Raw genomic sequence first — 15674 nt, 5'->3', positions numbered from 1 at the left:
TCCACTCGCTTGACTTCTCCACCTCTCTTCCCTCGATCCCTCCACCGATCCCTCCACCCTCTACCATTAGTCCTTCCCTCGTCTTAGAGTTGATTCTCTTACCCAGGGAGTTGCTGGTCTCCACATCAGGGGCTCCGTCATCGCAGCAGGCCCGGGACACCAGGCCACACTGATAGCCCAGAGACAGGCTGTGGTCACAGGTCAGACCATGCTCGCGAGCAGCCCGGCCCAGCAGACAACAGTCACAGCACATCTGGAGGGGTCAGACCAGAGATATATACGATTCCTCAATGTGTTTATATGCATCATTTGGCCAGAATTACAGACGGACGGATGGACGGGGGGAAATTACATCATCACCACCACTTTACAACTTCCCCACCATCATCTATCACCATTTTCTGAAGGGGATCCATCCGGGCTTGTCAAGCGGGAGGAATCTAGTTTGAGTGTGTCTGTCTGGTCTGTCTATCATCTCTGTCCTTGAGGTGTTGAGTGGTGCGGTTGTGGCAGGCAGCCTAGTGGTTACGAGCGTTGCCCCAGTAACCGAACGGTCGCTGGTTCGAATAACCGAGCCGACTCTTTAAAAAAAATAAAAAAAATATGTGCCCTTGAGCAAGGCACTTAACCCGTAATTGCTCCTGTAAGTCGCTCCGGATAAGAGCGTCTGCTAAATTACAAAGAAAATAAAGTGGTGGTGTACTGAGAGCTTTTAGGGGGAGCTTAAAAATGACCATGGTATGCTATGGTTCCTCCTCCACTCTAAACTCCCATTTATCAAACGCAGCACACCTCAATGCAATCAGCCGACATCTGCAATTCGGGGGCGGATCAAGTAAAGGCGTGTTGCTGCCTGCACTAACAACGACCTCATGCTCCTGGGCAAATGTACTGTGGCTCACTTGGCAAAATGCTTCAAGGACCTTGACTGATGCCATGGTGTGCAGCAGGATGGGGACATAGAGGGTTGTGTAGGATCCCGAGGAAGAGGACAGCCAGGTGTAGAGAGCCTACCCTGGCAGAGAGTATCTGAGGGGAATTGATCATCTACCTGTCAGCAACAAGCTCCATTCCTCACTCCTCCCCAGAGTGACATGTTTCAACCTGCTCACCAGGCACACACACACGCTGACACTCAATCTCATTCACTCTCCTGCAAAAATTGCACGTCCATTGATGTACGGTGATCAGCTTGAGGTTCTTGAAGCGGTCAATGATTACTTCCCCCGACACACTTTTGATACACGCACTTACACACACATGTAAACACAAGTATTTGGCTGTATGCGCACACGCGGACAGTCTTTCACACACACACACACACACACACACACACACACACACACACACACACACACACACACACACACACACACACACACACACACACACACACACACACACACACCTTGGCAGTCTTGGTCTCGCAGGTGCTTCCAGTGAACTGTGTGTCACAGACCCCCTGCTCTTTGGCCATGTTGATGCCACTGGTGCAGATATTGTCCTCCAGAACCGCAGCGCAGCACTGCTCCTGCACTATCCTGTCAGACAGGAACAGGAAAGACACAGGGAGCACAGTTTATTCTTAACTCCATCACTGTGCTCCTTAGTGGAATAGAGTTCTGTCTCAAAGTGCTTCCTGTTAAAAAGAGCCCCGGGCATGCCTACTGGGGATCTGCTAATAGTCCTGGTTGGTGCAGCTGCTGTACGTGGGTTGAGTGAAGAAGGAAAGCCCTGTGTAAACTCAAGGTGGATTAAAACTTTGTTTTGTGTTCATAATCTTCACTTTACCAGAGTTGGGTCAATGCAGCACTGTTTCCAATTGGCTTACCACGCTAACTGTTATGGGTACATTGAAGCTAACTTAAGAATCCATTTTTTACCGTCACTGTTTTAACCCTCCCACCTCCCATTGGATGTCCCTCCTCTGATGGACACAGAGGGCTGTAGGGCGGCAACACTTCCTAGATAGAGTTGCAAAATTCCGGTAACCTTCCCAAAATTCCCAGGTTTTACCAGAAATCCTGCTTGGATTTTGTAACCCGAATTCCCGAACAACATTACTGGAATACATCCCTCTCTGAGTCTGGACCGGCCAGGGAGAACTTCCTGACAGCAGGATGACCAATGATTTGTCTCCAGCTGGACTGGCTTCATGAATATTTTACAGTAAAACCAGAAAACGTTACAGGACCGTAAGACTTCAAAGGAGAAAACTGAGGTAGACAAAGAGCTGTGTGAGTCTGTTGTAAATAATCAGATCTGAAGTGAGTGAGAGCAGGCAGAACACCTCTTTATCATACCATCAACTGAGACTGGGTTACGGTGCTCCAGCTGGAGAGATGGTTTGCTACTCTGAGGAAGGACAATAAGTTCAGGGGTGCTTGTGTCTGTCTGTCAGTGTGTCTGCCTGTTTCTGCCTGTCTGTCTGAAGGGAGGGAGTGAAACCCATTGTCTGTTTTACGAGATTGGGTACAATGCAGCACTTAGATCTCCTCTCCACTCCACTCCTCTACCAACTAGCCTGTCTTTATCAACCCTCTTACCAGAAATTCTCTCTTTCCCTATAATCTAGATCTGTCCCCACGACAACTGCACTCACGTCACCTCCGCAGAACCTTTTAAGGGCACAGCAGTGCTCCTGTCTGCCTTTTCTCTTCTTGTCTTTTTTTTTGTGTGTCTGAAATAAGCTCTCTGATTTCCTGTTCTTCCCCCTCTCCAATCCTTTCCAGTCCTCTCTCTATAGTTTCACCTCAGTGGTATTTCCTGGATTTGGCAATACCCCCTCTCTCTAAACCCTAAACCCACCCCCCCCCCAACCAAAAACCATCACACTTCCACCCTTACTCTATAATTTGAAAAAATTCTGGATCACTTGGGTAGCCAAGGTCAATACATTTGCCATCAGAGAGAAGATGGAGCGACAGATCTCCTTCTTATTGGCCTTGAACCTGTGGCAGAACACCTTCTACTCTTACTACCAGAGCTGTTGTTACCCTGTTATTACACTGTTATTACACTGTTGTTATCACTAGTGTAATGTCTCCTGCTCTCACGTCAATTCAAGAATGTGGCTGGGGATTTACGACCGGGGGTACGGTAAAGTCATCTCACACTATGGCCTACCACCATACCTATTGCACCATAGTCTATCTATACCGTTTACAGTCAACCCCATGGGACTAATATTGAGGTAAGCAGTCCCCCCTATGGGCACAGAGGTTAAGACCATAGAAATATAATCTATTCTCTATAGTCACTGTATTTCTCTGAGTAAGGCTGTTCAGTCAGAGAGTACATTAACTACTGTAAAAAAAGGCCCCACTCACCTGCACGTGGTGGACTCAGAGATGAGAGGGATGGCTGTGCAGTCCTGGTTGTCAATGCCCCGAACCCGACCATCCTTACAGCACTCATCTATGGAGATCTGTTTTCCACCTGTGGATGGACACAACCACAAACAAACAGCGTGTGTTATTCATGGGCTTACGCTGAATGCCGTGGCTTGGCCTACTGAAGCGAGTGTAACAGTATCGGTGTGGGAGATCTAGAGACCCCAAATGGATTGTGACTCATCAGTCCTCTAAAACAGTTAGAGACCCATGAGAGCTGTCAACATCTGCATCAGATCTCCCATGATAGGGGTGTTAGCCTAATGAGCTAAAGCCCAGGCATTAGCGCCGTGAGCTAACGCTAGCCTTCAGGGCTCAGGTTACTCATGATGCACAGAGCCACCTTCTATGTTGCATAAGGTGACAGTCAACCCAAAGGGATAAGAAACACTCTCACATGAATTAGAAACTAAACTGTTAGAACAGAATAATTTAAAGGTTTCAAGCCATGTCTTGCATACAACGGAGTCTATTTTGCTGGGTGAGTAATACATGAGGATTGACATGTTTAGAACGATTATGCAAAGTATGTTTGCATAAAGTGCAACAAAAATAGTCCCAAAACACAAGTATATTGTTGTCACCCAATGCCACTCACACTTTCACAGTATTAGCAATTTGTCTTCCAAATGATTGAAAAACAAATTCAAAGCTGTTTGGAATGTTTTTCTAAATGCCTGTAAGCCTTTTGCCAGCAATACTGAATGATGGATATGTTGTGTAGAAATAAGAGGTGGCGACCCGGAGTTGGACTAACTCTGTGGCGCTCCGTCTGCTTCTCCATGTGGATTAAAAGAGCTCGGAATGCCTCGACTCTGTAAACAATTCAGCCCATCAGATCAAATACAGTCATTTCCTTGTGGTTAGTGTATTCTGCCAAACGTGAAATAGCTTTGGCAGGTTGGCTGGTCCTTTCTTGCTTTAGGCTTAAACTAAGGCCTGTCTGCCAAATTGGTTTTTTATTAATATAAGTAATCCTAAAGGACTCCTAAGATTCCTCTGTTACTCAGTTGGTAGACCATGGTGCTTGCAATGCCAGGATAATGGGTTCGATTCCCAGGACCACTCATACATAAAAAATGTATGCATGCACGACTGTAAGTTGATAAAAGTGTCTGCTAAATGGCATATGTCATTATTAAAGGACACTCAAGAGTAAAATCATAGTTGTTCATCTAATAAACCAGTTGTTGGAACAAGGAACAATAGTGTATTCAACCACTGACTATAATGACACATATCATAGTGGATCAGGGGGATGTCTAACTGCTAAATCTAGCTTGGCTAACGAAACAGGATCAGAGGTTTCAAGTAAAGGAGGACAAGTGCCTGGAGGTTTTATCTTAAATTTACAGTTCCATAAAAAAAGTATACAAATATATATTTTTAGTTCCAATTATTTCTACCAGAGGAGGGAACCTGGTTTACAGTGCATTCGGAAAGTAGTCAGACCTCTTGAGTTTCTCCACATTTTGTTACGTTACAGCCTTATTCTAAAATGGATTAAATTAATGTTTGTTTCCATCAATGTACATACAATACCCCATAATGACAAAGTGAAAAACAGGTTTTTAGAAATTTGTGCAAATGGATTACAAATAAAAAACAGAAAAATCTTATTAAGATAAGTATTCAGACCCTTTGCTATGAGACTCAAAATGTACCTCATGTGCATCCTGTTTCCAATGATCATGCTTGTGATCTTTCTACAACTTGATTGGAGTCCTCCTGTGGAAAATTAAATTGTTTGGACATGATTTGGAAAGGCACACACCTTCCTATATAAGGTCCCACCATTGTCCATAGAGCTCCAGGACAGGATTGTGTTGAGGCACAGATCTGGGGAAGGGCACTAAAAAATTTCTGCAGCATTTAATGTCTCCAGGAACACAGTGGCCTCCATAATTCTTAAATGGATGAAATAGAGAACCACCTAGACTCTTCCTAGAGCTTGCTGCCTGTCAAACCTGAGCAATCGGGGGAGAAGGGACTTGGTCAGGAAGGTGACCAAGAACTCGATGGTCACTCTGACAGAGCTCCAGAGTTACTCTGTGGAGATGAGAGAACCTTCCAGAAGGATAACCATTTCTGCAGCACTCCACCATTCAGGCCTTTATGGTAGAGTGGCCAGATCGAAGCAACTCCTCAGCAAAAGACACGACAGCCCACTTGGAATTGTCCTTGAGTGACCCAGCCAAAGGCCGGACTTGAACCCGATCGAACAGCTCTGGAGAGACCTGAAATTAGCTCTACAGCGACGCTCCCCATCCAACCTGACAGAGCTTGAGAGGATCTGCAGAGAAGAATGGAAGAAACTCCCCAAATACAGGAGTGCCAAGCTTGTAGCGTCATACCCAAGAAGACTCAAGGCTGTAATCGCTGCCAAAGGTGCTTCAACATAGTACTGAGTAAAGGGTCTGAATACTTGTGTAAATGTGATATTTCCGTTGTATTTTTATACACTTGCAAAAAAATCCCCCAAAAGGTTTTTGCTTTGTCATTGTGGGTTATTGTGTGCAAATTGATGAGGGAAAAAAAACAATTGAATCCATTTTACAATAAGGCTGGAACGTAACAAAATGTGGAAAAAGTCAAGGAGTCTGAATACTTTCCAAATGCACTGAACAGTATATCCTTGAATATGGTAACTGCAGGCAGGGGCCAAAGGTGTGAACAAATGAACTTAATATAAAAATAATATGGTCATTTATCCAAAGCAAATTAGAGAACTGTCAACATTAACTGTGGGAAATAGCAATGAAAAGATGTGGACAGATTCATAAAAAGCAGTTTTGTTATACACCAACCATGCTAATTTTTCCTGCAAGTGAAAGTCATTCTTATTGTTAAATAAACAGCAGAGTGTATAATCAAACAACAACGTAATAGGTAGTATAATAGATGAATTACCAAGCCAAGAAACACTATTTTGCTGACTCACTGAACAAGCCTGTTGAGGCCAGCCAGACTAACAATTGCAACAGTCGAGCTCCTTGTCCCGCCGTGAACTGAGTAATAAAGCTCTTAGCAACAGGGGGAGATGAGAGGGCATTTTAACAGGCCCCATAACCAGCCTTCATTGGGCCTCAGTCTGACTAGAGCCACAATCTTCAACAGTGATAAGGTCTAACTCTGCTTTCATCTGAGGGCAGGAACCAACACCAGGATGCTCTTGGAAAGGGTCAAAAGTGTTGCTCAGAGAGAGTTACACACGTAAAAAAGTAAAGAAAATATGTCTGCTGGAAGAGTAGGGATTGGTCGGAAATTGTTAACACCTCCTGTGGGGAACAATTCTCCTTGCTTGGCTTCCCCCCAGGACAGTTTTTGCCAGTCTGGACATTTTATTTTTCTTGACCATTACCACTGCCATTAACTGACTTCCCCTTGCCAAAACACCCTAGAATCTGGAAGCCTCCGTATGTCTTTAGAAACATCAGACAAACCCCCAGGGCACAACTACCATGAAGCACAAAGCTCTAGAATGTTCCCTTCCAAGCTCAGAGGAGGCATAGAATGAGAATGTCATACAATGTCTCACTTTCAGTCTCAACTGACGGAAAGAGGTGGTCACATGACTCACTCCCTGGTGTGTTCTGGTGTTTTCACACTACTCTCTCTCAACATTACGAGAGTGAGGCGTTCACACCTCTCAGCGGATTGCTGGCATTTACACGCCTAATTATCACCCTCTTTTCTCCTACCCTAAAGAGAATATGGGATTAGAGCCTGAGTGATGTGTGTGGTTTGGGGATTTTTCTAGAGGTAGTTGTAGTATGAATAGAGGGGGAAGATAAAAAATAAAAAAAGATATTCAGTACCAGTTAAAAGTTTGGACAAACCTAGTCATTCAAGGGCTTTTCTTTATTTTGACTATTTTCCACATCGTAGAATGATGGTGAAGGCATCAAAACTAGGAAATAGCACATATGGAATCATTTAATAACCAAAAAAGTGTTGAACAAATCAAAATATATTTTATATTTGAGAGTCTTCAAAGTAGCCTTGATGACCGCTTTGCACACTCTTGGCATTCTCTTAACCAGCTTCATGAGGAATGCATTTCAATTAACAGGTGTGCCTTGTTAAAAGTTAACTTGTGGAATCTTCTTGTTGCGTTTGATCCAATCATTTGTGTCATGACAAGGTATGTTTATTAAACCAGGCAAGTCAGTTAAGAACAAATTCTTATTTACAATGACGGCCTAGGAACCGTGGGTTAACTGCCTTGTTCAGGGGCAGAACAGCAGATTTTTACCTTGTCAGCTCAGGGATTGGATCTAGCAACTTTTCAGTTACAGGCCCAACGCTCCAACCACTATTCTACCTGCCGCCCCAAAGGTAGGGTGGTATACAGAAGATAGCCCTATTTGGTAAAAGAACAGCTCAAATAAGCAAAGAGAAATGACAGTCTATCATTACTTTAAGACATACAGAAAATGTCAAGAACTTTGAAAGATTCTTCAAGAGCAGTCGGCAAAAAAAAGCGCTATGATGAAACTGGCTCTCATGAGGACCGCCACAGGAAAGGAAGACTCAGAGTTACCTCTGCTGCAGAAGATAAGTTCATTAGAGTTAACTGCACCTCAGATTGCAGCCCAAATAAATGCTTCACAGTGTTCAAGTAACAGACACATCTCAGCATCAACTGTTCAGAGGAGACTGTGTGAATCAGGCCCTCAACCCAATTGGGATGAGTTGGACTGAAGAGTGAAGGAAAAACAGCCAACAAGTGCTCAGCATATGTGGGAACTCCTTCAAGACTGTTGGAAAAGCATTCCTCATGAAGCTGGTTGAGAGAATGACAAGAGTGCGCAAAGCTGTCATCAAGGCAAAGGGTGGCTATGTCAAAAAATATTTTGATGCCATCACTATTATTCTACAATGTAATAAATATAAGAAAATATAGAAAAACCCTGGAATGTGTAGGTGTGTCCAAACTTTTGACTGGTACTGTATATACAATATGTTTATTTATCTTCCCCCACTATTCATACTACAACTATTTGCAAATGTTATATTTTTGCATATTGTTTATTTAACTTGCTTTGGCAATGTAAACATATGTTTCCCATGCCAATAAAGCCCCACTGAATGAATGAGAGAGAGAGAGAGAGAGAGAGAGAAAGACAGAGAGACAGAGAGACAGAGGGAGAGAGAAAGACAGAGAGACAGAGAGAGAGAGAAAGACAGAGAGAGAAAGACAGAGAGAGAGAGGGAGAGAAAAAAAAAACATGGCTGGCCCATGTCTAGACTTCTCATGTAAACACTGCTTAATGAGCCCAGTGGAGCTCTAGTCCCTCAGCCTAAGCCCACAGCAAAGGCCTCTCGGAGACAGACCCAGACATCACAGCAGCACAGTCCACTTCCATGGGTCACATCCTTTATCTTACACGCTTCAGTCAGTTTACCCTACTGTCATCATCGTGACACAAATTACCTTATAATGTAAATGCTTAAAATCTTTATCATTTGTAATTTGACTAACGGTCTGAATAGCCTGTAGCAATGCATTTGTTGGCCATATTATAACATTCGATTTACAGGTACGTATTTGTCTGACTGAGTCTAGTAAGTTTGAGTTCATACAAAAATATGTGAATAAGTGATTCATGTACATGAATGGTTTATATCCGGATTCTATGGGACCATCTTCAGATCTTCGATCCACCCTGACACCATACCTAATGGAAGTGATACACCACCCTGACCCTTGACTCTCTCCCGTGTAGCATTGAAGCTGAGAAGAGGAGCAAGGGGCGCTGATAGGTGTTGGAAGGAGGGTATGGCCCCAGTGAGACATGCCCAATAAAATTGAATTCAACGGAGGAGGGGTGATGTCAAATTCTTACATTAAAGTCAATGGGCCAGAATTCCTAAGCACACCACCGACACGAGCCCCACAGAATGTGAAATCGGCACCATGTGTGTCCAGGGGACCCTGATCTGGGGTATATACAGTGCATTCGGAAAGTATTCAGACTCCTTTACTTTTTCTCAAATCTATTAAATTGTTTGTTTCCCTCATCAATCTACACACAATACCCCATATTGGCAAAGTAAAAACAGGCTTTTGATTTTTTTTGCTAATTTATTACAAATAAAACACGGAAATATTACATTTAGATAAGTATTCAGACCGTATATTCAGAACTTTGTTGAAGAACCTTTGGCAGCGATCACAGCCTTGAGTCTTATAGGGTATGATGCTACAAGCTTGGCACACCTGTATTTGGGGAGTTTCTCCCAGTCTTCTCTGCAGATCCTCTCAAGCTCTGTCAAGTTGGACGGGGAACGTCGCTGCGCAGCTATTTTCAGGTCTCTCCAGAGATGTTCGATCGGGTTCAAGTCCGGGCTCTGGCTGGGCCACTCAAGGACATTCAGAGAGTTGTCCCGAAGCCACTCCTGCATTGTCTTGGCTGTGAGCTTAGGGTCATTGTCCTGTTTGAAGGTGAATCTTCACCCCATTCTGAGGTCCTGAGCACTCTGGAGCAGGTTTTCGTCGAGGATCTCTCTGTACCTTGCTCCGTTCATCTTTCTATTGATCCGGAAAGATCAATGTTTCCATGTTTCCTCCAGAAGTGATGCTTGGCATTCAGGCCAAAGAGTTCAATCTTGGTTTCATCAGACCAGAGAATCTTGTTTCTCATGGTCTGAGAGCCTTTAGGCGCCTTTTGGCAAACTCCAAGTGGACTGTCATGTGCCTTTTACTCAGGAGTGGCTTCAGTCTGGCCACCGTACCATAAAGGCCTGATTGGTGGAGTGCTGCAGAGATGGTTGTCTATCTGGAAGTTTCTCCCATCTCCACAGAGGAACTCTGGAGCTGTGTCAGAGTGATAATTGGGTTCTTGGTCACCTCCCTGACCAAGGTCCTTCTCCCCCGATTGCTCAGTTTGGCTGGGCAGACAACTCTAGAAAGAGTCTTGGTGGATTCAAACATCTTCCATTTAAGAATGATGGATGCCACTGTGTTCTTGGGGACCTTCAATTATACAACTTGATTGGAGTCCACCTCTGGTAAATTCAATTGATTCGCCATGATTTGGAGGCCATCATTCTTAAATGGAAGATGTTTGGATCCACCAAGACTGCTACCCTTCCCCATATCTGTGCCTCGACACAATCCTGTCTCGGAGCTCTACGGACAATTTCTTTGACCTCATGGCTTGGTTTTTGCTTGAACATGCACTGTAAACTGTGGTACCTTATATAGACAAGTGTGTGCCTTTTCAAATCATGTCGAATCAATGGAATTTACCATAGGTGGACTCCAATCAAGTTGTAAAATCATCTCAAGGATGAGTCTCATAGAAACAAGCCTGAATACTTATGTCAATGTTTATTTATTTAACTAGGCAAGTCAGTTAATTAAGAACAAATTATTATTTTACAAATCCGGCCTACCCTGGCCAAACCCTTCCCTAACCCAGACGACGCTGGGCTAATTGTGCGCCACCCGATCACAGCCAGTTGTGACACAGCCCGGGATCGAACTAGGATCTGTAGTGACGCCTCAAGCACTGATATGCAGTACCTTAGACCGCTGCACCACTCAGGAACCCCAAGGTATTTCTGATTTTAATTTTTTATAAATTTTTAAACATTTCTAACAACCTTTTTCACTTTGTCATTATGGGGTATGTAGATTGATGAGGGGAAAACATTATTTAATACATTTTTTAATAAGCCTGTAACGTAACAAAATGTGGAAAACGGGAAGGGGTCTGAATACTTTCCGAATGCACTGTAGGTCGTCCCATGCCTCTGTGACCCATGGATGGTCCCCCTCTTAAGGATCCACCCCTTTTTTTCCCCATTTTTTTTTCAATTTGCCAGCCCAGGCGCAGTTTGGATTTTGTCCACTAGATGGCAGTAGTGTATGTGCAAAGTTTAAGACTGGTCCAATTAACCATTGCATTTCTGTTCAAAATTGTGTATCAAGACTGCCCAAATGTGTCTAGTTGGTTCATTAATACATTTTCAAGTTCATAACTGTGCACTCTCCTCAAACAATAACATGGCATTATTTCACTGTAATAGCTACTGTAAATTGGACAGTGCAGTTAGATTAACAAGAATTTAAGCTTTCTGCCAAAATCCAATATGTCTATGTCCTGGAAAATGTTGTTGTTACTTACAACCTCATGCTAATCACATTAGCCTACGTTAGCTCAACCATCCCGTGGGGGACCCACCGATCCTGTAGAGGTTTAAATCAGGACCGTGCTCCCTTTCCAGACCAGCCACCACTCAGTGTTTCCAGACTCCTTTGACACCCCCTCATAGTGAAAAATATGAAACACACCGTGAATCGCACTTCTGATAAGTACTTATTATAGTGGGAGGTCGTTCCTTCTCTTGCTAGAACAAAAGCGATACCTGCTGCGTAGTGACGAACCTACCTATTCTACTTGTAGAATCGCAATGCTCACAAGTGGCCAATTACTTTGAGCACAAAGTGGGGAAGCCAACAACAACAAAAAAGGGAAAGGGGGGCATTTGTTCAAACATCCACGGATGAGACAGTCACACTACATATGCAATGTAGACTATGGGAGGTAGCTAGTTAAGTGCACAGACACAATTCACACAACAATAAATACTACATCCAAACTAGTTAACCACTTTAACTAGTATTGACGTGATAATTAAATCACAATGGATCAGCTAGTTTGAAGAAGTTTCCATGAAACGGCTGCCTGTGTTAACTGCTGAGTTAGTGCAGTGTCCTTAACTAGCTAGCTAGATATGATAACATTACCTAGCTAGCTAAACATTGGGCTGTGGGCTAACACTGGCAGTATGGTATGGAATAACTTGTTTCTTTGTCATTTTGCTAGCTAGTTGTCTAGTTGTAGACACCTGGCTAGTATCAACAAGGGCTTTTGACAAAATAGCAACATTAGCGCAGATACCTTGGAATCTAGACCATAAGCAATACGCACTGATATGCGCTGTCAAGCGCTACTGCCACCTTCTGGTTTGGAGTAGTTTAACAAGGCTGAGTGGCTGACGACATCCAAGTCTTTGCTGTGTGAGCACACAAGAGATTGACAATCCTACTGGTGTGTCTGAGTTTTAAGGAGAGACCTGCCCTGCATCTGGTTGGCTGGTTGAGCAGCAATCATTTTGGGCACATTGCCTTACTCTAAACTTTAAAACCTTGTTACGGTTTCAGCTTGGGAAATCATTTCCAGTAGTCTGAGAAATTTCTACTGGTGAAATTAGTCCATATTTTACACAACGCAAAATACATTTAATCCCTGTCAAATCACTTTAGGACAAATTGGGAATGTTGAAATCTTCCCTAAAACTGGTAATCATGGGCAGATGTTTTACTGGCAACAAGACACACACACACACACACACACAAAATCAAAGCAAACCAAAATCCAAATGACACACACACTGAACAGCATGTAACACAGTAGGCTTCAAGTTACTACTGTAATATAACTGCCATAAAGTGTTCATGAAATCACATGTAAACACTTTATGGGAACTTTTTAACTCCAGTGCTACCCGACCTTATATCTGCCCATACAGTGATAGTGCAGTAGCCTGCTTAGGGTGATACGTTTGAAATATCTAACATGCCTGAGTGAATGTATATGGTATTCCAACCATATGCATCACGCATGGGCATGGATTGATTCTCATGGGAAGAATTCAATCTTGAAACAGTAGGTTAGTATCCTGAAGTAAAACGGTAACTGACCTTGTCCGTTGAGAACTCCGAACAGAGAGAAAAGTATAACTATCCCGGGACCCATTGGATAAAGAAGATAATTTTTTTGCAAACACCCAAAAAGTGTCAAACAGTCAGATCTGTAATATTCTGCACTAAGAGCGTGAACCAACAGTACAGTTTCTCACGGACACGCAGATTTTCAAGCGAAAGGTAGAAAAACGGTCAGCTCACGCTGGACAGGAGTAGTCTATACGAGTGTGTGTTTGTGCTTGTGATGGGGCTAGTGAATCGCAGCGTCATCGTGTCTGTCTCGGAACGCAACCTCGGAACGAGCGTCTTTCTTGCTCCTAGGGGCGGGTAAAAAAAAATCTAAACTCCAGAAACCACAACTGTAGTGTATTGATTTCCACTTTACAGTAGTATACGTCCAATGTCTTATAGGACACACTCATTTAATTCACGCCGTTTCATTGACTTTCCATTATGACAGATAAATAAGTAGCCTAAAATATAAATGTATTATTTTGACTGAAAATCTGTAATGATGACATTATTTGACAATGTCCCCCAACTTCAATTACTTTCATCCAGACAACTCTGTCTGTGACAGAATGATCCCACTGTTTTATCGGAATAACATCTGGACTCCACTATGGAGTGGTTCTGTGGTTATATAAAAACCTGTTGTGGCCATAGCCAGACTTCAATACATCAAATCCTTAGAATTTTGTCGGTTAAGGCAAATTTTTGAAAATGTAATGCATATTCCATATTTTGGAACATTTACGACCATCCTCCTCGGTAGACAGACTTGTGTAATTATTCGCCACCGCGGTATTTGAGGTTGACAAAATTGCCCTTCAGGAAAATGATTGATTTAATTGAAGCATATGCTATTTGGTCTGTCTGTCTGGTTATTTCATCCTCTCAGACTGTGACAGACAGACTTGGGGTTTCTTTTTCACCAAATGGTGAAACAAAGCACATTCCGATATGGGAGAGATATAAACCTAGAAACCATTTCCTCTCAATTCGAACTGCCTGTGCGTAGATACACAACTACAGTGAATGCATGGATGTAGGCCTATCTACCTCACCGACAGCGTCATTGCGTTTTGGTACACCAGAAGCATGTTAATGAATGAATGCTGCGCTTGCTTTGCAGCCTTGCGTTGTGGAGGCAGTTGCAGTGGGTTCAGTGTTCTGTGTGGCGCATGAAATGGATTTATCCAACCTATGCATCAAATTGTATGCATAGATTTGACAGAAATACTATAAAAAGTTGAATGTTCTACTTTTGTTGCACATATAGGGTGATTATTGGTAAAGTGGGACACTTTCTGAAAATGTGCTTTCCTTACAGAATCATCCAATTGTCTTAACCCCAACATGATACCATTCTAAATAGCTTAAGAACTCTACTCAGTGGCGGCTCTAGGCTCCCTGGGTGAACCCCCCAGCACCATTCTGCACTAAATGTAATTTGTATTCAGACATTTGGAACACAAATAAATAATCATAACATTTAAAACTATATAAAAATATATTCAAAAATAAGACTCATAAATATCAAAAAGAAGTAACAAAGACAAATAGAAACAAATTTGTGTTGATTTGGCACTCAAGCGTTAATACATTACCCGTCCCCCAACACTCTCAACCAAGAGTCAAGACTAAACCAATTCATTTTGGGGGGTGTGCAGACTGGATTTATATTATACTGGATTTTGCACATACCAGAAAAAAATGCAACAATATGTCTGTGAAACTATGTATTCACAATATTATGAATGAATTGTGGTTTATTTGGTAGCATTTCGTAGTGTGACTGATTTGATTAATTGCATTAGTACTGTACAAAGTTAGAGGTTTGATAGATTCCCCCGTTCTCCATACCTCTGGCTTCCAGTGGAGAGACCTTAGGTCAACCTCGCCCCCCTCCCCATCTGTACTTCTGAATGGCAGACCTTCCCAGTCAGTAGCCTGCCTAGCTCACAAACTAGAATCAGTGTGCCCACTCCGACAAGGTTAATTGACCCACAGTCCCACACGGTGACATGATATCATTGACGTGACGCGCAAATGAGCGATAAAAAACCGATCGCGCAAATGTCACCATTACGATTTCTTATGTGGCCCTGGATGGCTGCCCATGTCGCCTAAACCTAAATCCGCCACTGAATCCACAACACTATACAAATAAAAAAATATATACATATTGAACACAGAATGGATGACTCTTCTTCAAACACAAATTGTCCTGACACCATTTTTTTTCCAGTTTATAACACCAAATTGGGACACCTTAATTGGACACAATTGTCTTTATTGTAAAACATGATAAATTAGAGAGTAAATGAGTAATTTCAATATTTTTATGATAAACTTCAATTATTCATACTAATGAAATGTATTAAAAATATTCTTTAGGTATTTTAATGGAACTCAATCACTTTTTATAGCTACTGTTTTACAGGCCTCCTAGGCCATATACAGAGTTCCTCACTGAGTTCCCTGAATTCCTATCGGACCTTGTAGCCATAGCAGATAATATTAAAAAATTTTGTGATTTTAATATTCACATGGGGCGGCAA

At 42.7% G+C, this 15674-nt stretch overlaps 1 protein-coding gene across 3 annotated transcripts in view; it reads right to left on the bottom strand.

Annotated features, from left to right (window-relative positions):
* The window catches only part of fbln1 (fibulin 1), a 51045-nt gene extending 37366 nt beyond the window's left edge, over positions 1-13679 (bottom strand). Inside the window, exons 1-4 of one of the 3 annotated variants that reach the window (XR_016487607.1) lie at positions 13108-13423; positions 3330-3438; positions 1409-1541; positions 103-253 (exon numbers count right to left, since the gene is read on the bottom strand). Coding sequence is in view for 2 of the 3 variants with exons in the window: in XM_036952607.2 (XP_036808502.2) it covers positions 103-253; positions 1409-1541; positions 3330-3438; positions 13108-13162 (448 nt within the window). In the remaining variant the exon portion in view is untranslated. Of the gene's footprint in view, positions 1-102; positions 254-1408; positions 1542-3329; positions 3439-13107 lie in introns of all 3 variants that reach the window. The other 2 variants (XM_036952607.2, XM_090204161.1) reach the window with 2 other exon arrangements.
* Between the last annotated feature and the right edge of the window lie 1995 nt (positions 13680-15674).

The sequence above is a fragment of the Oncorhynchus mykiss genome, chromosome 2 (genome assembly GCF_057628025.1).
Source record: "Oncorhynchus mykiss isolate SJ-2025 chromosome 2, ASM5762802v1, whole genome shotgun sequence".
Taxonomy (NCBI): domain Eukaryota; kingdom Metazoa; phylum Chordata; class Actinopteri; order Salmoniformes; family Salmonidae; genus Oncorhynchus; species Oncorhynchus mykiss.
The sequence above is the reverse complement of the archived record's forward strand: the minus strand, read 5'-3'. Positions and strand labels throughout refer to the sequence as shown.